The following is a 24,043-nucleotide window of genomic DNA, read 5'->3' as shown; positions in this document are numbered from 1 at the left end:
TGATTCACATAGAATATTGTGAAAACCAACATTTTACATTCCCTTATCATTTATTTTCACAATTCCCATAGCTCATGCTATACATTATTGAAATCTATCCTACCTTTTAATTTCACTGCATGTTTCTTTTTCTTTAATAGTTTTATGGTATTCTGTTCTCAGGTTTCAGATATGTATTTGAAATATAGTCTACCCATGGTAATTATGCCACCTGATGGTATCTTCTATCCGGCGCTGTTGAGTTTGGAATCAGTGAGTTTAAATCAGCTGTGCTATATTATGCACAGGTAAGTACTTGATCTCCTGTCTCCCATCCATTGGTGCACAATATTTGTGAAATACACGTACTATACCTAGTTTTACCATACTATTATTAAAGGTAAATGTATCTACCAGAGAGGTCATATCTTGAGCTTTCAGAGACCAAAGAAATGATTTGCAAATTAGCTCATGGCTCTTTATATTTTCTTATTACTTTGGTAACTTGGTGGATTGTTGCTTCTTTTAACTTTCTGCTGGAGAAATATACTGAAATTGATTTGTCTCAAATAAGAGTGAATGATAAGTGCTCCCTTGATAAGGGTAATTTCAGAAATGACAAATGTAATGAGTAGATTTAATTTTATTTTTGCTGCCTATTATTAACCCGTTGAAGAGAGACACTACCTGAGATGTAACACTGCAAAACCTTACAAACTCAAGAGATCCCGAATTTGGTTAATTCAACATTAACCAGATTTCATTACGAGTGCGGGCGACAATTTAGGAATTGTCGTTGGCTCATGGATCAGAAATATAGCCATTAAACACTACTCAGTACTAACCTCAGCAATTATGATCTCACAACTGTATCTTTGGTTGCACTATGGACTTTGGTTTTGCACTATTATGGTTACCTAGTGTTGCAGTTATAAATTTCTTATATTTTTGATTATAATATATTTAGCTGTCTTATTGCATTTACAGGCCTGTTAAGCTAAAACAAAGAAGAATGTAATTGTTCTGCTGCTGGAATATATGACAATTAAACACTTTTGACTCTTGACTCCAACTGATAATCTAATCCTGAATACTCTTCACTCCATTTGCACAGGTTGGAGATTTGCTCACCTCAATAGTCAACAAGCTTACGGCAATCACCATTCAGCTACAAATAAGTATCAAAAACTGTGCTTTCCTATGGAAGAGTGCAGATAACATAGATACATAGAAACATAGAAATTAGGTGCAGGAGTAGGCCATTCGGCCCTTCGAGCCTGCACCGCCATTCAATATGATCATGGCTGATCATCCAACTCAGTATCCTGTACCTGCCTTCTCTCCATACCCTCTGATCCCCTTAGCCACAAGGGCCACATCTAACTCCCTCTTAAATATAGCCAATGAACTGGCCTCGACTACCCTCTGTGGCAGAGAGTTCCAGAGATTCACCACTCTCTGTGTGAAAAAAGTTCTTCTCATCTCGGTTTTAAAGGATTTCCCCCTTATCCTTAAGCTGTGACCCCTTGTCCTGGACTTCCCCAACATCGGGAGCAATCTTCCTGCATCTAGCCTGTCCAGCCCCTTAAGAATTTTGTAAGTTTCTATAAGATCCCCTCTCAATCTCCTAAATTCTAGAGAGTATAAACCAAGTCTATCCAGTCTTTCTTCATAAGACAGTCCTGACATCCCAGGAATCAGTCTGGTGAACCTTCTCTGCACTCCCTCTATGGCAATAATGTCCTTCCTCAGATTTGGAGACCAAAACTGTACGCAATACTCCAGGTGTGGTCTCACCAAGACCCTGTACAACTGCAGTAGAACCTCCCTGCTCCTATACTCAAATCCTTTTGCTATGAAAGCTAACATACCATTCGCTTTCTTCACTGCCTGCTGCACCTGCATGCCCACTTTCAATGACTGGTGTACCATGACACCCAGGTCTCGCTGCATCTCCCCTTTTCCTAGTCGGCCACCATTTAGATAATAATCTGCTTTCCTGTTTTTGCCACCAAAATGGATAACCTCACATTTATCCACATTATACTGCATCTGCCAAACATTTGCCCACTCACCCAGCCTATCCAAGTCACCTTGCAGTCTCCTAGCATCCTCCTCACAGCTAACATTGCCCCCCAGCTTAGTGTCATCCGCAAACTTGGAGATATTGCCTTCAATTCCCTCATCCAGATCATTAATATATATTGTAAATAGCTGGGGTCCCAGCACTGAGCCTTGCGGTACCCCACTAGTCACTGCCTGCCATTGTGAAAAGGACCCGTTTACTCCTACTCTTTGCTTCCTGTTTGCCAGCCAGTTCTCTATCCACATCAATACTGAACCCCCAATGCCGTGTGCTTTAAGTTTGAATACTAATCTCTTATGTGGGACCTTGTCGAAAGCCTTCTGGAAGTCCAGATACACCACATCCACTGGTTCTCCCCTATCCACGCTACTAGTTACATCCTCAAAAAATTCTATAAGATTCGTCAGACATGATTTACCTTTTGTAAATCCATGCTGACTTTGTCCAATGATTTCACCACTTTCCAAATGTGCTGCTATCCCATCTTTAATAACTGACTCTAGCAGTTTCCCCACTACCGATGTTAGACTAATTGGTCTGTAATTCCCCGTTTTCTCTCCCTCCCTTCTTAAAAAGTGGGGTTACGTTTGCTACCCGCCAATCCTCAGGAACTACTCCAGAATCTAAAGAGTTTTGAAAGATTATTACTAATGCATCCACTATTTCTGGAGCTACTTCCTTAAGTACTCTGGGATGCAGCCTATCTGGCCCTGGGGATTTATCGTCCTTTAATCCATTCAATTGACCCAACACCACTTCCCGGCTAACCTGGATTTCACTCAATTCCTCCAACTCCTTTGACCCGCGGTCCCCTGCTATTTCCGGCAGATTATTTATGTCTTCCTTAGTGAAGACGGAACCAAAGCAGTTATTCAATTGGTCCGCCATATCCTTGTTCCCCATGATCAACTCACCTGTTTCTGACTGCAAGGGACCTACATTTGTTTAAACTAATCTCTTTCTTTTCACATATCTATAAAAACTTTTGCAGTCAGTTTTTATGTTTTCTGCCAGTTTTCTTTCATAATCTATTTTTCCTTTCCTAATTAAGCCCTTTGTCCTCCTCTGCTGGTCTCTGAATTTCTCCCAGTCCTCCGGTATGCTGCTTTTTCTGGCTAATTTGTATGCATCATCCTTCGCTTTGATACTATCCCTGATTTCCCTTGTTATCCACGGATGCACTACCTTCCCTGATTTATTCTTTTGCCAAACTGGGATGAACAATTTTTGTAGTTCATCCATGCAGTCTTTAAATGTCTTCCATTGCATATCCACCGTCAACCCTTTTAGAATTAATTGCCAGTCAATCTTGGCCAATTCACGTCTCATACCCTCAAAGTTACCTTTCTTTAAGTTCAGAACCATTGTTTCTGAATTAACAATGTCACTCTCCATCCTAATGAAGAACTTAACCATATTATGGTCACTCTTGCCCAAGGGGGCACGTACAACAAGACTGCTAACTAACCCTTCCTCATTACTCAATACCCAGTCTAAAATAGCCTGCTCTCTCGTTGGTTCCTCTACATGTTGATTTAGATAACTATCCCGCATACATTCCAAAAAATCCTCTTCCTCAGCACCCCTGCCAATTTGATTCACCCAATCTATATGTAGATTGAAGTCACCCATTATAACGGTTTTGCCTTTGTCGCACGCATTTCTAATTTCCTGTTTGATACCATCTCCAACTTCACTACTACTGTTAGGTGGCCTGTACACAACACCCACCAGCGTTTTCTGCCCCTTAGTGTTTCGCAGCTCTACCCATACCGATTCCACATCCTCCAAACTAATGTCCTTCCTTTCCATTGCGTTAATCTCCTCTCTAATCAGCAACGCTACCCCACCTCCTTTTCCTTTCTCTCTATCCCTCCTGAATATTGAATATCCCTGGATGTTCAGCTCCCAGCCTTGGTCACCCTGGAGCCATGTCTCCGTGATCCCAACTATATCATAGTCATTAATAGCTATCTGCACATTCAACTCATCCACCTTATTACGAATGCTCCTTGCATTGAGACACAAAGCCTTCAGGTTTGTTTTTACAACACTCTTACCCCTTATACAATTATGTTGAAAAGTGGCCCTTTTTGATTTTTGCCCTGGATTTTCCGGCCTGCCACTTTTACTTTTCACCTTGCTACCTATTGCTTCTACCCTCATTTTACACCCCTCTGTCTCTACGCTCACACATTTAAGAAACCCTTTCCCTTTAACTCCATCCTCCACTATCCCATTCGACACCCCACCCCCCTTATTCAGTTTAAAACCACCGGTGTAGCAGTGGCAAACCTGCCTGCCAGAATGCTGGTCCCACACCTGTTAAGATGCAATCCGTCCCTTTTGTACAGTTCCCCCTTACCCCAAAACAGATCCCAGTGATCTAAGAATCTAAATCCCTGCCCCGTGCACCAGTTCCTCAGCCACATGTTCAGGTCCTGTATCTCCCTGTTCCTGCTCTCGCCAGCACGAGGAACTGGAAGCAAACCGGAGATAACAACCCTGGAGGTCCTGCTTTTCAGCATTTTTTCGAGCTCTCTAAAGTCACGCTGCAGAATATTCATCCCCTTCTTTCCGACATCGTTTGTGCCGACATGCACTACCACTTCCGGATGTTCGCCTTCGCCCTTGAGGATTTTCTGCACTCTGTCCGTGACATCCTGGATCCTGGCACCAGGAAGGCAGCACACCATCCTCGCATCCCGTCTGTTGCCGCAGAAACCCCTGTCTGTACCTCTCACAATGGAGTCTCCCACTACAATGGCGTTGCCTGCCTTAGGCCTTTTTGGTTTTGGCTCAACAGCCCTATTCGCATCACAAGCCAGTCCGCCGCCCAGTGTAAACACCTCTTCTGTCCCGACAGCTTCTAAGTGGGTGAACCTGTTCACAAGAGGTACAACACCCGGGGACGTTGGCATTCCATGCTTCCCTCCCTTTCTCACTGTCTCCCACCTTCTCTCTTCCAGTACCTTAGGTGTAACAATCGTACTGTAGGACTTGTCAAGGAACGACTCAGTTTCTCGGACGAACCGGAGGTCATCCACTTGCTTCTCCAGTTCCCCAACACGGCCCTTCAGGAGCTCTACCTGGATGCACTTTTCGCATTTGTAGCAGCCAGAGGCACTAGCGGTGTCCTTGACCTCCCACATACTGCAAGCATCGCACTGAATCAGCTTGCCTGACATCTCCTTCTTTCGTCTCCTCGCCGAAGACTCTCGAGCCAAAGACTCACACTTTTCTCACAGGGCACTTCCCTCACAAGGCCGCTCACTCACTGCCGCTCGCTAAGAGCAGTCTTGCTTAATTTGACTGATAAATTGCCTGATTTACCAATTTACAAACCAAACTCCTCAGTTTTCAACTGTTTTCCCAGCACTGACTCACTTCTCTCCTCCCACTTGGGCTAGAGCCAATCAGTCGTATCTCTTGCTAACCTCCTGCTGCTGTTGTTGCTCCCAAAATCTACAGCAGTTCTGAGTCAAGTCTGCCTGCCCTTGGCCTTTACTTTAACTGTTTTCACTTCTCTCCTCCCACTTGGGCTAGAGCCAATCAGTCGTATCTCTAGCTAAGCTCCTGCTGCTGTTGTTGCTCCCAAACTACAGCAGTTCTGAGTCAAGTCTGCCTGTCCTTGGCCTTTACTTTAACTGTTTTCACTTCTCTCCTCCCACTTGGGCTAGAGCCAATCAGTCGTATCTCTTGCTAATCTCCTGCTGCTGATATGTAGTACAGATAAAACGATATACTTTAATGGCAATGGAAATCAAAGTGTTTTGCGTAATTCCACTAACGTCAAAAGATTAATATGGAACTTTATCATCGCACTATCTTTCTCTTGACCCTTCAGGTCAAACTTTGTTTTCAAAATGCCTTCTGTTATTCCAATTTTTAAATGATAAAACTTGTCTGAAATGTAGCTTATTACAAGTATTTTCTAATTTGGTGCTTTAGTATGCCTTATTGTAAGAACAGTGGGAAGGTGGAGCAGCAGTAGAGTTGCTCCCTTAAAGCGTCAGAGACCCTGGTTCGATCCTGACAACGGGTGTTGTCTGTCCAGAATTTGTACGCCCTCCCCATGACCACATGGATTTTCCCCAGGTACTTCGGTTTCCACCCAAACTCCAAAGATGTACAGGTTAGTAGGTTAATTGGCTTCAGTAAAGATTGTAAATTGTCCCTAGCGTGTAGGATAGTGCTAGTTTATGGGATTGCTGGTCAGAGCAGACTCTGGGGGCCGAAGTGCCTGTTTCTGTGCTGTATCTAAACTAAACTAAATTAATTAGCTAATGTATTTACTTAATTGATTGAAACTACGAACTTGGACAACATAACACAAGAGACTGCATATGCTAGAATCTTGAGCAAAAAACATATTGCTAGATGAACGAAGTGCGTCAGACAGCATCTGTGGAGGGAAATGGGCAGACAATCTGAAATGTCTTTGTCCATTTCCCACCACAGATGCTGTCTGACTCGCTGAGTGCCACCAGCAGTTTATTTTTTGGCCCAAAGTAATATGATATATCAAGACAGAAAGAATTCTTGCAGATTAGTTATGTCAACTACTTTATTTTTGTCGGTAAGGCATTGTATTCGAAGACGGAAAGATATCCTAAATAAAACAATTTAATCCAATGAGTGAAAGATCTATAAAGAGAATATACATACTTAAGGTAATTTGCAACGGTCCTGGAAATTGAAGGAAACATTACAGATTTGGAACACATACTCTAAAAAGATGGAGGAATCAGTAGGTACGTAAAAGATAAGTTAATTAATATCTCAAAATAAATAGCCTAATGTATGGATAGAAGTAGGACAGGAAGCTCTAAAAATCCATCATTGGTAATTATTTTTTGTTTCATTTTTGGTAGTGTTGAAATTCTTTCCACTTATCACTTGTTATTTAGACACTGTCGTCTGTGAATCAGAATCACACTTTATTCGCCAAGTATGTTTTGCAACATACAACAAATTTCATTGGCCAGGCCAGTCATACAATTAAGAGCAACAAATCACTCAAAAACACATTTAGTTCAAACGCACAAAATAAAGTTCAAGTCCTTCCTTTTGTTCTTCCTCGGTCGGGGGCCTCGAGCACTCCGTTGACGGGACGATCTTGACTCCCGTAGCCGGCGGCGTTCGGGCCCTCCGCATCGAGGCATCCAGCTCCTGCATCAGGGGAATGTCAGCTCCCCCCCGCCGGGCGATCGAACCTCGCGTCGGGGCTGGTCGAGCCTTCCGCAGTGTTGGAGCTCCCGACTAGCCTCTCCCGAGACTGCGAGTCCCTGATGGTAAGTCCACGGTGGTCGCGGTGGGAACGATCCCAGGCAAGGGATCCGCTCCGATGTTAAGTCCGCGCCCCGCGGTGGGGCTCACGACAGTTTGAGGAGGCTTCCAGCTTCATCGATGGTAGGCCGCAGAGCCCGGAGAATGTGATCCGAAAATTGATCACATCTCCGGGAAGGTAGGAACTTGAAGAAAAAGTTTCCCTCGATCCCCTCCCCCCTCCCCCCACATAAAACAAACCGAAGAACATGCTTCTCATACCTAAACTACCTGCAGTAGCCATCTCAAGTCCTTGGAGAGATACCATCAACATTGCTTCTACAAAATCCTCTGAATTCATTGGAAGGTTCAGTAAACCAATGTCAGTGCCCTCTCCCTTCCAACATCCCCAGTATTGAGGTCCTATTTGCTCTCATTTGGCATTTGGTTACATTAGGCGGGCACTGCAGAATTGCAAAACAGATGTTCAACTCTGGGCTCTTGCATGGCAGAAGGTTTTTAGATGTTCTAAGCTTTTTTGAAGTGCAACATCCCCATAGACCCGATGGAACCTCAGACTCATAATCATTCAAAGTGAAGAAGGAATATTTCTGGTTGTATTGATAGCCTTGAGGCCGAGCATTGGAATCCTCTCCATAAGCAGTAGAAATGACACACCACCACACATATTAGTCGCTTGTCCTGTCAGTCATGTGTGGTAGAGTTGTTGGTCCTTGCATCAGCCTCATTGGCTACCTCAAAACTTAGAGTGGTAGCAATTTATCCTTGATGACAAAGAACTACTGAAGCTGCCATAAAACCTAAACTTAGACAGGGCCATTAATTATATATATTTCCTCCAGACTGTTACAACCTGGAATTTTTAATTAGTTTGTGAACAAATGTGGTTTTGCATACTTCTAGTTGAAACCTTTTCTGTGTTTTTTCTATCAAAAACTACTTTCCCTTCTCGATTTCTTTAGAATTTTATTTGGCAATTTTGATTAACGCACCTTACGATTTGCTCAGTTAATTCCTTGTGCTTGAAACATGTATATCCTACAGAAGGACACACCCTTCCTTTCTCTCCAGTTCTGCCTTTGTTAGATGCATTTTTTATTAGTTGAACTTGGAAATGGCGAATCAGCAATATTTTCCACGTTTGCAGATTCCTTCAATCACCAAAGCTAGTTTAATATACATTTCCCTTCTGCCTTCAACATTAAGTAATTTATGAGTGTACACCCTAAGTATGCTGAAAAACAATCAAACAATGGAAGGGTGGATGATCACAAATCGCATGCATAAGTGAGGCAAAGTATTGGGAATTATCTTAAACCTAAAAGATGTTAGAGAAAAATATGGACATCAATAGCAGTATCAATAGAAACCCAAGCTCAGCTTGGGCAGATGCTTGAGAAATTTACAAAATAAAAGACTAGGGCTAATTATGATGGATACGACTCTGAATAGCATCGAGCTTACGACATGCAGGTACCATTAAATAAAAAACAAAGAAGGCCATATAATTGGGGTTCCTTTTTTCATTATGAAAGAGAGGATGCTGGATATAGAAATTGATATTTGTTACTAGCTCAACCCGATAATTGGTGCCAATAATTGATAATATTTTGACAGGTTATACTTCTGCAGTTCTTTATTTAGGTACCAAAGTTTTGTAAATAGATCTCATTTAAATTTTTCCAAGGCTTATTCTTTAATCTCTTCCAGTCCTACATCTCCTTCCTCCATCTCTGGCAGTCTTTTCAGCCCTGGCCGTGTACATCACATCTTTATTTACTTTCCACTGTCAATTGGCCCGTAAATTAAAATATTATCCCAAATCCTCTCCACTTCCCTATTCTCCTTGATTGTCACTAAAATACCCATTTTAAATCAAATTTTGAGAGCTCCTTTGATACAAAAATGTTGCAAACCTTGACATCTAAAAATACAAGTACTGGAAATAGTAAGGAAGGTTAATAACATCTGCAGAGAGAGATATTAGGATAATGTTTCAGGCCAATTACTTTTTATTAAAACTGATGTCATTCATTCAAATAAATGATCATTAGTCTAAAACGTCAACACTTTTTACTCATTTGCTTGGGCCAATTACTTTTTACCAGAGTAAGGATAGCGTTCTTAACCTTGGATTGTTTTTCTCAACACTGTCTTGAATGATAAAAATTATTTGACTTGTTTTCAAATCGATCGTGGAGTTTTATGATCTGCAGTTTTATGGTCACAGCTTTGTTGTACAAATTATATACAAATATGTTAAACACTATTCTTTTGGGGTTTTTTTTTCAGATATCGTGCAAATCTGGTAGCTTTGAAATCTTTGGATCCAAACAAAAATGTAAGGATATGATAAAGGTCCCATTGAGAACTACAAACCTAAATCCTTCAGAATTGCATTGCAATGTTTCTGTGAAGAAATAGAAACTGATAGACTATTTAGCCTCTTGTTTCTGCTCCGCAATTCAATAATATCATGCTTGAGCTTTTACTCCACACGAATTCATATGTTTACATGTACCTCTAACCTCATCTACAGCATCCGATGTTCCCGATGTGGACTCGTATACATCGGCAAGACAAAACGTAGACTCAGTGACCGTTTCGCTGAACACATGCACTCAGTCCACCTAGGCTTACGGGATAAATTCATGTTACTAGACTAAGTGGGACCTGCTGGGTCCCTGTCACACTGGAGGCCTGCCCCCCCCCCCAACGCAACCCAGCCCCCAATGCAATATTCCACCACTCATCCGTTCCCCCAACGCAATATTCCACCACTCACGCCTATCCCCCTCCCATCAATTCCACCCCTCCATGTCCCCCTCTCCCTCTACCTCCCCCCCCCCCATCCCACCTTGCCCATCACCCCGGACCCCTTCTACCCCCCTCCCTACCCCCCTGCACTCCACCACCCCTCTACCCCACTTCCTCCCTCTCATTCCCCTCTCCCTCATCCCTCCCTCTCCCTCATCCCTCGCTCCTCTCTCCCACCCTCATCCCTCCCTCCCTCATCCCTCCCTCCCTCATCCCTCCCTCCCTCACCCCCCCCACTATCTTCACTCCCCCCCCCCCCCCCCGTGCTGTGGTCCGGGCTGCGGCGCTCTCTCTGTGTAATGGTGTGGTGCGTTAGGGCCACTCCAGGTGTCCCCGCCAGCAGGCAGGAACCACTGGAGCACTGCCCATCCGGGGACCCACGGTGTCTCGGTGCTGCCGCCCCCTCCATCTCCATCTACCAGCCCATCTCCCTCCTCCCCATTTTCCTCATCCTCCTCCCCTCACTCCCATTCCTTGCCCCAGCACCTACCCATGTCGTAGAGCAGCGTCAGCAGGAATCGGCCTGGTTCTCGTACTCGGCCCGGCCCTGGCTGTAGACGGCCGTAACACTTGAAGACCTGGGGCTCGACGGAGTTGGGCTCTACGGAGCTGGGGGTGGGGTGAGGGTGGCGGGCGGCCGTGCCAGAGCTGCCCACAGAGCAGGAAGCGGAGGCTGTGCTGCAGGATGGTGGTGAGCGGTTGGCCCCCGAGGCGCTGGTACACCTTTACCAGGCCCCAGACTTGGGCACGACTCCATCCCTCAGCTCGGCCACCGCCTGGGATCCAGTCCAGTCCCCGACTTCATCTCCGGGATCGTCCCTGATGCCAGGCTCGTCTTTGGTTCCAGCCCAGGCCCAGTCCCCGGGCTCGGCCTTGGCTCCAGTCCGGGCCCAGTCCCTGGGCTTGACCCGCGGCACCTCCCTCCCCACCAGGTACTGCGCGGCCGCAGTGCCTCTGGTGGCGGTGCCACTCCTTCACCATGGCGACCTCCAGCCAATTGACTGCGGACGTGGGCAATCAGTGCGGTCTAGCACAGAAGCATGGTAAGTAAGCTGGCGAAAAATCATAACGCTATCGCGTACCGTTTTTGCGCAAATAGAAAAACACGTAAACCGGAAGAGCACAAGATCAGTTTTAGCTATGTATAGATGGGAGCAGAATTAGGCCTTATGGCCCATCAAGTCTACTCCGCTATTCCATCAGGGCTGATCTATTGGTTTAAATATAAAGAAAACGTGGTTCCATTTAGCAAAAAGCATATTTATTTGCGGCCTATTTCCTGTCTCAATTCATTTGTTTGATTTATCTCTCTCACCCTTTTTATCTTTACTTCCTTGTTGCTCAGTAAGCTTGTAGCAGATTAGCAAATTTTGTTAATGTTTCTATAATTAACAATCATTCCTGAGAGACCAGCTGTTTGTTTATTATCCTCTTTTGTTACCCTATTCATTAATCTGCCACTTTGCATTATTTTCAATATTGGAAACAATGTATTTTAATTTTTTTAATTGGTTACCCATACAGCAGAAGTACATTTTGGCAAGGAGATAGCGATTGTATTTTTATTAGCAAGCTAGTTCAGCCAAGTAGATTATGCATAGGAAACCATGGACACCTCTGCTGCAAAACACAAACAGCTGGAGGAACTCAGTGGGTCAAGAAACATCCCTGAAGAGAAGGGAATTGTTGACATTTTGGGTTGGTCCGATCGACCTCGGTCTTCAGTCGACCTGGACGGCAAATAATGACGGCAGGAATAACTAGCATTTGGTAGATAGTGTCGTCAGGATGATGATTATATTGTATTTGAAAACTACAGGCAAAAGAAAAACTGATGACCTGGCTGGCAAGGAGAGTAGGCAGGTGGTCCAAGAGTCCCATGAGTCAGTCTTGCTCATTAACAGAATTTCCTATTTGGATAGCATTGAGGACAGTGGTTCCCCAGTGAAGTGCAGCCAGAGCTGGAAACATAGCACTTTAAGTAGCTTGTGCACACAGGAGGGGAGGAAGAAGATTGGGAGACCACATGGCATTCAGTAGCTACAGTCTGTGACCACAGTTGGAGCTTGAGGGATATGTTCCTCCTTGTGGCCCGGGTCAAAGATGTCACTGAAAGGCAACAAAGCATCCTGAAATGAGAGATTCAAGGAATTCACAATTTGTGGTCCTGGTCCATTGTGGTACATTGGAACTGATAAATTAACTGGAAGAAGAGATAGGGTTCCAGAGTAGATTTTGGGGAGGATCAGAAAGAGGTTATAGAGCATGATCTTGAAGGTAGTAACCGAGAGATTTCTCCCAGTGCCACATTCTAACGATTTCTGAACTAGGAGGATAAAGCACCTTAATCACAGCGGGAAGGCTTTAGATTATTGTGACTTTGGGGCAAGTGGAACCTGAATGCATCAGAAGAGAGATAGGAGTGTCAGGAAGGAGTGTCAAGAAGTTGGCAGTTTAAATTAGCAAATGGTTGAAACAGCGTAAGGAGGGTCAAAAATAGGATATTTTCAAAATATTGATATCACTGGATTCTTCTAATGTGCTATAATTTATTGTTGGTTTTAAATATCATTGATAAGTCGGCTCCACAGGTTTGAGCACACGAGTAAAGATGTTGTGCTGCAATTATATAGGGCCTTGATGCGACCACTGCATAAGTATTTTCTCCTTTCCTTTCAAAATAAGACTAAACTTGCTATAGGAGTACAGTGCATGCTGACCAAGTTAAGTCAAATTAAGTTATTATGATATGCACAACTAGGATGGTGTAGGTACTGTGAAAATACTGCTTGCAGCAGCATCAAGGCACATTGACTCAGATAACACAGTGAAATATAAATTATTCAAATTCTAAAAGTTAGTGCAAAGAAAAAGGCTGAACAAAAAAACAAGACTTGGTGCAAAACCCAATTAGAAATCAAGTCCATGGTGGTGCAAGAAGTGGTCCGCAATGTTATGTTGCCAAGGTAGCATTAAGGTTTAGGGTCAGTTCAAAAACCTGATAATTATAGGAAAGTAATTGTTCCTGAACCTGGTAATGTCGAACTTCAGGCTTCTGTACCTCCTGCCTCACAGTAGCAATGAGAAGAAGGCGGGTCCTTGATGATGAATGCTGAATTGTAGAGGCAATGCATCGTTGAGATACATTTGTGGCGGCGAGTGCGCTGTCTGTGATGGACCAGGCTGAGTCCACCACTCTGCAGTCCATTGCATTCCTGTGCTTTGGATGGTTCAACTGGAGGCGTGGGTTCGAATCCCACTTCTGACACCATGTAAACAAGCACCAGATACAGTGTATGATTTAAACACATCTTTAATCAGCACTGAAACTTAACAGGGTTAAGGACGATAGGTTGTCAGTACATCCTAGCTGCTCAGTCTGGCAGTGCCGGAAACGAGTGTTAGTATAAGTGTTATAGTGATGCTGGCTTATGTGTGATTGGTTCACATGCATCGTCAATCTACAGTGTAATTGTGTGTTATATGAGAAGATATTAAAAGACAAAAGGTGCAGGAGTAGACCATTCGGCCCTTCCAGCCAGCACCACCATTCAATGTGATTATGGCTGATCATCCACAATTAGTACCCCGTTCCTGCTTTCTCCCCATATCCCCTGACTCCACTATCTTTAAGAGCCCTATCAAGCTCTCTTAAGTAGGCTAGGCCTATTTTTCAGAATTTTGGAGAATGAGACCTTATTGAAATAAGCAAAATACTTGAGCCTAACAGAGTAGATACAATGAGAGTATTTTCCCTGATTAATTAATCTGATCTTAAAATAAGGGGTGATGAAAAATGATAAGATTTCAGGATATTAGTGGAATCAAGCAAGAGCATGTATTGAAATGGAAGATCAGCTTAATCTTATTTAATGGTGGAACCTGCACAAGAGACTGAGCCTATTCCTGCTCATGCTTTTTGTGTTCTTGCATAAATAATTGACTTGTTATTGATGATGTATTGTGCAGTGTGAACTTTTACCTCTTGTCGCATTTTGCATTTTTGTTAAAAATCTATTCTGTGGCATAACGAGACAGCAACCCATGTATCTCTCTACATGCTTGCTAACAATTTCATTTAATCAGTATTCACCCCAACACTTCCCATAATTAAATTAAAGGAATATACTATATCCAGTCATTAATGAATATCATGAAACATTTAGTATTAGCAGCAGATTCAAATGTTTTAAAATGTATGTGAGAATTTGCATAACGTTGAATTTCCATAAATTGTGTCATTCGTACTTGCTCTGAATACAAGTTGTGAAAATATTCAAATACAATTAGAACTCTAATTGAAGTTGAAATCTGGATAACTCATTTAATGACTTGGGACATTTCCTTGATATCTGTTCCACTGTTTTCCAGGTGTACCCTGACTTGAAGGTGAGCAGAAAAATATTTCAACAGTTCAATGCATTTGTAAGAGTTGCAGTCAGCTGTTTGTGGACATCTGGAAACTTTGTGCAAGATATTCGCTTGATGAGTATTGGGATTGAGGACCATCTGTTGGAGCAAACAAAAATCCCAGATTCCAAGAGCAGCTTTACTGTTGTTAATCATCCAGCACTCATGGGACATGCCATAAATTTTATCCAGAAGGTAAATACAAATTGAGAACGGAAGGCTTTAAAGGCAAGGAATTGAGAGAATCAATGCCAAAATATACCTGTTTAATATAGCTTTATTATGTTTATTTTAGTGCAGCTCCAGCATTATCTTGGAATAACCTTGTTTAGTTTGTTTTATGGTTGTAAGAACCCTGAGTTAATCTAAAATTGGATCTGTACATGTGATTTTCTTCTTTCCTTATCATGGAGCAAAACAAGTTTTATTTTTAATATTTATCTATATTTTCTTGAAAGCAGGAGGAAAACTACTGTTTTTTTGTCATCTAAGTTGATAAAGGAGATGTGGCTGAGCACTGCAGACTAGCCTAGTTAAAGTAGTCAAGAAATACTATCCAACACAATTTTTAGAACAAAGTGGAACAATGTTTCCTGTCTGTAAACATTGTTAACTGCTTCCTTTCCTTCAGTGTCCCCTTCGCATATTAGTCTGTTGAGCCCCAGCACATTTATGCACAGATGAAATCGTTGTCTTATTTTCCATATTTGATCTTTGCATGACGTAATTTGATATTCAAGGTACTTTCTACTCTGCCTAAATTAGCCACCCTCCTTTTGCTCTGTTGATATTTCTATCCTCACAGTTAGCTCTCTGATGTTAATTTTGAATGCCATGCCATATTTGAAGTCCAAGATAGTCAGGCTAATTGTTTTTTTGAGTTGTGCAGGATCTTTTGTGCTTTCAATTTGATTAAGTAAAGCAACGTCTCAACCCATAAATTCAATTATCCTTCTGTCTCCACAAATGCTGGTCGACCCATTCCACAGCTGTTTGTTTTTTATCATAATTTTGAGGGTTGAGTTGTTTTTTAAGTTTAATTGAGGGTAAAGTTTGTAACCAGTTATTTGTGTTTTATAATTCTACAGGAGCAGAGTTAAAACTTGTGTTACTTCTATATTTCCACTAAATACAGCAATCGGGAGTCATTATCTCAATGTTTATGATTGAATTGTTTTTTGTATCTGATTTTATATTGTACATTTCAGTAAGTTGGTCTGTAGAGTTTGCAGCATTGTCAATGTGAAACTTTTGCTTGGGAGGCGGTTAGTAACTTCACCCATGATAAATCCACTATTAAACTTTTTTACAGGGTTGGCCGAATGGAAGGAAGCGATTACATGCAATACAGGTATGCTAATTAAAAGTTTCCTAGAATGTCGATGAGGAAGTGAACGTTGCAATCCCTGTGCTTTCAGATATAAAGATTCAGTTATGATTCTTTTCAATTTAAATCAATAATGTATTCCACATTTCCAGATGTCTTTAAAATTATTTCTTCACTGCCCTGTTCGACCTGAGTATTCCTCATTTTCTCCTCTAACTGCACTGCACTGGCCATTATTCAATCATCTCTTGTCACTATATGTACCATCCTAATTTGTGTCAAGCAGCTGAAAAGCATGTGGTCATCCTTACGGACGTATTCTGCAAAGCAGTCATCCAACCTGCATTCGGTTTTCTGAATGCAAGAAAATACATTCACTGGAAAACTGAAATAAAAACAGAAAATGCTGGTAGTATTCTGCAAGACAGATAATAGCATATGTATAGCAAGAAACAGTTAATATATTGGATCAATGATCTCTAATCAGAGCTTAAATTTTAAGTTCCTATTAAAACAAGACCAGAAGAGATATCCTTACTTCCCAGCTAACATTTGTCCCAATAATGTTGTGTTTATTTATTTAATTCCCTTTAGATTTGTGGGATTTCACATAAATTAGCATCCTGCATTCTAATTACACCTTGTAAGTACTTTGGCTGCACAATGACCTTGCAGGGACTTCTCAAGAATATGTTCATGTTTGCCTTTACCCCATCCTTTCACCCTTACATCTATTTCAGTTTTCGTCCTTCAACTTTGCCTGAAAACTAATTTTCCCCTTCATTATCCCTTATTTTAGTGGCCTTTTAAATCCCCTTTGCCTTTAGGTGAATTTAAATGTTTAATATCGGTTTGCGTTTTATTTTCTGCGGATACAAGTTCACTTTAGTTAGCTGTGCCACATAAATTACACAAATGTGCCACATAAATCATATCATCTTTAAATAAACAACCTGTAAGTACCATAATTATAATGTGGAACATTATATCCAAGCATTCCTATTTATCCAGTGACAGAACTACAAATGAAATTCCTTTTGACTATATTTTGCTTTGTTTTAAGGGAAAGGTGTGGAACTGGTACATGAAGTATCTATACAACCAAGGACTTAATGGACTTAAATACTTCCTTGAAGGCAGCACCCACCTATCGTCCAGCTCAGGACATTGAACTACAGGCATTGCATGGCAAAGATTTGCAAATTGAGAGATATTTTGGCATTTCATTACACTTTGCTGTACATACTGGCTATCCAGTGACTTCACAAATAATCATACGTGCAATGAGTTGGGCATCATAATAAGCGGAAATGTGATATTGGAGTGAAAGATTTGGTCCATATGTTAATCTAAACACAACAGCCTTGCATGTCTGCTGTTAAGAAAGTCTATGTATGCAGGGGTTATTATAGGAGCTAAAATGCACAGTGTATTGCATTGAATTGTAAACTGTGATGATCCATCATTATTAAGAGGGATGGCACCATCAAAGACATAGCATCATAATGCCTAGGGTGCGAAATATTGTGTAATTTTGAAAATATGTATTTTGTCAAAGTATATATTTATAGCTGGAACGATGCATGTGAGAAATAGTAGAGACTGGTAGAAAGTGTTGAGTGAATGAAAATTCTACTGGATAAGATAATTATTCTGAGAGGACATTAACTTTCTGACATATTGTGGTCACAAATAATTGAGCCACAGACTCACAAGTAGATAGCTTTGGATTTATATTCTTTATCTGTTAGCATTGCCATTTTTTTCCTTGAGGTGCATGAACTGTTGCAAGAGTTTTCTGAAATGCCACTGTGCCAAATAATACAATTGAAAAGAGCACAATTTTACAGCACCTGTCTCAGGAGAATCATCAGCGAGCCTGCTGAGAATATTATTAAATGTTTGGGGGGGAAGAAATTATGAGTAAAATGATTTTTTGGTGTTTTCCCCAATTGTGGTTACAATGCTTATTTTTTTTTTATTGGTAACAAATAACAAAGTGTCTTCTAAATAATAAGTTTTATACTTGCGCAGGGAATATCAGTTCTAAAATAATTTTTCTTTCAAAAATATCATATTCAATGGAAAATTGTTTCTAAGAATTAAAGAAGTCTGAAACAGATCACGAGAGCCTCTTCAAATGTTGTTACCTCTGGAAAATTGAATTAAACCTGATATATTTTTGAACAATTCCATAAATGGATAAATGCAACATATTTGTTTAAAGTTTTTTGAGCATGTAAAATTGAGTAGTGCAGGAATGCTTTTGCTTATTCTGACTGTTGTATCTGTGGTTTTGGTTTTCCATTTTAATAGGGAAGTTGACACGTGTCTACCATCGTGATGACAGATATGAAGTATATTTGCCTGATAATGGCTATGAAGATAGTTCCCACCATTCGTACTATTTTCTATAGGACAAAAAAAACTGAAAGAGGGAGGGAATTGATTGTTCTCTCCCCAGGGAGAAATGGTTCACTAAAAGGAGTAGGCTACATGAACACTGGCTGCTTCTGCCCATGACATGATTGTGACTGATCTGCGTTCAATTCACCTTCACTCACTCGATTCCAATATTTTGTGAATTCTAATGCTGGGGTAAGTCAACGGGACAGGCAGCATCTCTGGAGAGATGGAATGGGTGGCGTTTCGGGTCAAGATCTGATCTCTTGATTATATTTGCATATTCAGTATAGGAGTTGAGATTCCAAAGATTCGCAGTCTACTGAATAAAGAAATTCCTCCTGCAGTCATTGAGGCCCGATTTGCATATCTTGAAACACTGACCCTAGTTCTGGAGAACGATAGACCAGTTACTGTGAGGAGGAATTTGTGAGTGAGGCGGGAGAGGCCGCCGCCTGTGGGGCAGGAAGGGGTGTCGCCATCCAGGCCGTGGCATTGACTGACAGGAGAAGAGACCAATCTGCGTGACGCTGACATAAGGAATCTTCATGGTTTTTAAGATTTTAAAACCTCGATAACTTTTACAATATACCACCGATTGGAATGAAACATATTGCATTCGCAGCACAGGAGAACGTTGAGGAACCTGGCAAAAAATCGTAGTGCTATCGTACCGTTTTTGAGCAAATAGAAAAAACACGCAAACCGGAAGAGCACAAGATCAGAGTTTTAGTTATGTATAGATAGAAGAAGATAGATAGATAGATGTGTAAGCAAATTCAGAACCACAATGATGCTGGAAATAAGAACAGAACAAATTGCTGGAGGAACACAGTGGGTTAGGCGGCATCTGGACAGGCAATGTTTCAGTTTGGGACTCTTGTTTTGAAGAAATGTCATTATCCATTTCTCTCCACAGATGCTGCCTGACCATTTGAGTTCCTCCAGCAGTTTTAGAAATGTTGTGAATCTCCCTCACCCGTATCTTCCTAGCTTTATCCTTTCCTACCCCTCTTCCAGCTTCTCTCTCCCCTCCCCCATTCACACATTCCCCTCCCCATAATCAGCGTGAAGAAGCGTCCCGACCCAAAACGGCGTCTATCCATGTTCTAGAGGGATGCTGCATGACCTGCTGTGTTACTCCAGCACTTTTACTTTTTTTAAATGGTTAAGTTTGACTTCATGGAAGTAAGCAGAGGGTGATGATGGAAGGTTGCTTCTCAGACCGGAGGCCTGTGACTAGTGTGTGCCTTGGGCTGGGCCCATTACTGTTTGTCATCTATATCTATGATTTCGATGAGAACGTGCATGGCAAGCTTGCAGATTATACAAAAGAGGGTGATATTGCAGATAGTGACAATGATTGTGAAATATTGCCGCAGGATCTTGATCAGTTGACCAGGTGGGCTGAGGAATAGTTGACCAACAGGACAATGACCCAAAGCACACAGCCAAGACAACCCAGGAGTGGCTTCGTGTCAAGTTTGTGAATGTCCTTGAGTGGCCCAGCCAAGCCCGGACTTGAACCTGATCAAATGTCTCTGGAGGACCTGAAAATAGTTGTGCATCGGTGCTCCCCATTCAACCTGACAAAGGTTGAGAGGATCTGCAGAGAAGAATGGGAGAAATTACCCAAATACAGATGTGCCAAGCTTGTAATGTCATACCCAAGAAGACCTTAAAGATAGCGGAGTCAGGGGATATGGGGAGAAGGCAGGAATGGGGTACTGATTGGGGATGATCAGTCATGATCACATTGAATGGTGATGCTGGCTCGAAGGGCCAAATGGCCTACTCCTGCACCTATTGTCTATTGACTTGAGGCTGTAACCACTGCCAAAGGTGCCTCAACTGAGTAAAGGGTCTGAATACTTATGTAAATGTGATATTTCAGTGATTTCTTTTGAATTACTTTGCAAACATTTCTAAACACCTGTTTTCGATTTATCATTATGGGGTATTGTGTGTAGACTGATGATAAAAAAGTAATTTAATCAATTTTAGAATAAGGCTATAACGTAACAAAATGTGGAAAAGTGAAGAGGTTTGAATACTCTCTGTATGCACTGTATATAAGACATTGGTGGGGGCTGCATTTAGAGTATTGTGCTCAGTTCTGGGTGCCATGTTATGGGAGAGATGTCAAGCCGGAAAGGGTACAGAGAAGATTTATGAGGATGTTGCCAGGACTCGAGAGTCTGATTTATAGGGAGAGGTTCAGTTGGCTGGGACCTTATAGAAGTGATTTTATAGGAGTGTGTAAAATCATGAGAGGAATAGATTGGGTAGATGCACAGAGTCTCTTGCCCAGAGTAGGTGAATTAAGAGGACAGAGGTTTAAGGTAGTGTAGCTGGGACATGTTGGCCGGTTTTGGCAAGTTGCGCTGAAGGGCCTGTTTCCATGCTGTATGACTATGATTTTAACTATCTAAGCTTCACTTAAATCGGGCATTTATGAGACCACATCTAGAATAATGTACAATGTGCACATCTAGTGCATTGTTGGTCTCTTTATTCAAGAAAGACTGCAAATACTTTGGAAGCATTCAGAGATTTAATTAACAAATACCTGGGAAGGGCAGGTTGTCTCATGAGAGAGATCAGGTTTCCATCAACTAGAAATTAGAAAGGTGAGAGCATGCCTGGTTAATGAGGTCTTTCGAGGTCTTAACAGGGTGGACGTCGGAGTGGCCCAGCTCGAGGGAGGAACGGCACTCACGTGAGGGCGATCCGGCTCGGGGCTGGAACGGTGCTCCGGTGGCTGGGACGGCGTTCTGGCGGCGGTGACCTGAGTCCTGGGTTCAGCCGTGGGCCAGCGGCTGCGTATGCTGGACTGGAGGGCGGCAGCTTCGACCACCCCCGGGCCGCGGTGTTTGAGCCGGCCCGTTGCGGGGTTCGGTGAGCCGCGGGACTGTTGTGCCATCGCCCGGTGGGGAATCGCCTCAGCGCAGAGGGAGAAGAGGAGGGAAGAGACAGTAACCTTAAGATTTTTTTTGCCTCCACCACAGTGAGGAGGTGCTTGGTGGACTCACTGTGGTGGATGTTAATTTGTGCTTACTGTTGTTTATTATTGTATGATGTATGTATGACTGCAGGCACGAAATTTCGTTCAGACCGTAAGGTCTGAATGACAATAAAGGGATTCAATTCAATTCAATTCAATTCAATTCATGTGAAGAAGATGTTTCCTGTGGTGGGAGAATCTCTAACCAGGCGTCATTTTTTTTTTTTCCATTTTAGTCATGCACTGAATTTGTTTTTCTCAGGACTGAGTTTTGTGGGACATTTTTCTCAGTGCTGTTGAGCCAGAGTCTTCAAATATTTCTAAGATGGGCAAATAGATATTTGATAAGCAAGGGAGACAAAAATGCTGGAGAAACTCAGCAGGTGAGGCAGAATCTATGGAGAGGAATAGGCGACCAGAAACTTTGCTTATTCCTTCTCTCCATAGATGTTGCCTCCCCCGCTGAGTTTCTCCAGCATTTTTGTCTACCTTTAATTAGCAAGGGCTTGGAACAGTCACTGTGGCTTCAAAGGAATGCAAAATTGAGGTCACAATCGGGTCAGCCTTGATTTTGAAATGGCAGAGCAGACTTGGGAGCTGGCTGAATGGCCCACGCCTAATTCATGAGTTTGTATACTTTTCTGCCAAGTAAGTACTTCTAAGGCACAGTTATCTGGTGCTATGCAGGGAACATAAACTTCTACAAAAAACAATAACCAGTTATACATGCAATTCAAGTAATTAATGACTTGTGGTGACTTGTATTTAGAGGGAGTAAGATATCTAATTTGCGAGTTGCCCGGATTCTTCAGATGATTGTGTTATGCTATTTTAGAACAATCAGTTGAAGTTTTGAATTAAATTGCATTCCAGGTATCATTGAGTACATCGAACATGGGAACAGGCCCTTTGGCCCATAATGTCTGTGCTGAACATGACGACAAATAAATTAATCTCATCTGACTGCACATGATCCATATCCCTCCATCGCCTGCATATTCATGTGCCTGTCTAAAAGTTATTTAACTGCCACTATTGTATCTGTTTCCACCATCACAGCTCATTCCAGGCAACCACACATCTCCTTTAAACTTTCCCCCTCTCACCTTAAAGCCATTCCTCTTGTCAGGATGGCAGGCAGTGACAAGTTGGGTACCGCAAGGCTCGGTGCTGGGACCGCAGCTATTTACAATATCCATTAATGATTTAGATGAAGGGATTACAAGTAACATTAGGAAATTTGCAGATGACACAAAGCTGGGTGGCAGCGTGTACTGTGAGGAGGATGCTATGAGGATGCAGGGTGACTTGGACAGGTTGGGTGAGTGGGAAGATGCAGTTTAATGTGGATAAATGTGAGGTTATCCACTTTGGTGGCAAGAACAGGAAGGCAGATTATTAACTGAATGGTGTCAAGTTAGGGAAAGGGGAAGTACAACGAGATCTGGGTGTCCTTGTTCATCAGTCACTGAAAGTAAGCATGCACGTACAGCAGGCAGTGAAGAAAGCTAATGGCATGTTTGCTTTGCTCCTATACTCAACAAGATGAGTTGAGTATATGAGCAAAGAGGTCCTTCTGCAGTTGTACAGGGCAACACCTGTGCAGTTTTGGTCTCCAAATTTGAGGAAGGACATTCTTGCTATTGAGGGAGTGCAGTGTAGGTTCACGAGGTTAATTCCCGGGATGGTGGGACTGTCATATGTTGAAAGAATGGAGCAACTGGGCTTGTATACACTGGAATTCAGAAGGATGAGAGGGAATCTTATTGAAACATAATTAAAACTCTGATCTTGTGCTCTTCCGGTTTGCGCAGTCTTTCTATTTGCGCAAAAACGGTACGCGTAGCGCTAGGATTTTTCGCCAGTTCACTCTCCGTTCTGTGATGCGAGTGCACCAAGTTTCATTCCGATCGGTGGTCTATCGTAAAAGTTAGCGAGGTTTAAAAATCTTAAAAACCGCCTTTGAGCAGATCGATCTCTCCTACCAATCTGCGCCATGTGAATTGGTCTTTTCTCCTGTCACTCCCCGGGACGGTCCGCCCCTTCTTGCGTCATCTCGTCTTTATTGGAGCTGAGGATGACCGGCGGAAATCTCCAACCGGGCACAATTTTCAGAGGGACCGGAAGCTGGCCGGCCCAGCACGGGAGATGTCGCCAAACGGAAAATCTGATCCCGGTGGCGGAGAGCATCCCCCAGAGAGTTGTGAATCTGTGGAATTCTCTGCCTCAGAAGACAGTGGAGGCCAATTCTCTGGATGCTTGCAAGAGGGACTTGGAGCTCTTAAAGATAGCGGATTCAAGGAATATGGGGAGAAGGCAGGAACGGGGTACTGATTGTGGATGATCTGCCATGATCACAGATCACTCCTGCACCTATTTTGCATTGTCTTTGACATTTCCACCCTGGGGGAAAAAGATTCTGACTGTCTACCCTATCCATGTCTCTCATAAGTATATATTCTTACTAATAGGTCTCCCTTCAACTCCTGGCATTCCAGAGAAAATAATCCAACCCTCTCCTTGTACCCTGTATCGTGCTTGTTTTTGGCTTTGCGCTATTTCTGTTTTTTTTAAATATACTAAACTTTTTGTTTATTACGGTATTTACAGAGTACTATGTTTACATCAGGTAAGACACAAAATGCTGGAGTAACTCAACAGGACAGGCAGCATCTCTGGAGAGAAGGAATGGGTGACGTTTCGGGTCAAGACCCTGCTTCAGAATTCC

The 24,043-nt window shown here is 42.4% G+C and overlaps 1 protein-coding gene across 1 annotated transcript in view; it reads left to right on the top strand.

Annotated features, from left to right (window-relative positions):
- Positions 1–18,030, top strand: part of cenpi (centromere protein I) — a 56,903-nt gene extending 38,873 nt beyond the window's left edge. The window contains exons 17-21 of the mRNA XM_033030610.1: positions 163–287; positions 9,647–9,695; positions 14,543–14,776; positions 15,894–15,932; positions 16,972–18,030. Of these exons, the coding sequence (XP_032886501.1) occupies positions 163–287; positions 9,647–9,695; positions 14,543–14,776; positions 15,894–15,932; positions 16,972–17,079 (555 nt within the window). The 3' untranslated portion in view covers positions 17,080–18,030. The remainder of the gene's footprint in view (positions 1–162; positions 288–9,646; positions 9,696–14,542; positions 14,777–15,893; positions 15,933–16,971) is intronic.
- Positions 18,031–24,043: the final 6,013 nt, after the last annotated feature.

Source organism: Amblyraja radiata, chromosome 12 (assembly GCF_010909765.2).
Source record: "Amblyraja radiata isolate CabotCenter1 chromosome 12, sAmbRad1.1.pri, whole genome shotgun sequence".
NCBI classification, from domain to species: domain Eukaryota; kingdom Metazoa; phylum Chordata; class Chondrichthyes; order Rajiformes; family Rajidae; genus Amblyraja; species Amblyraja radiata.
This window is presented reverse-complemented; position numbering and strand designations above follow the sequence as displayed.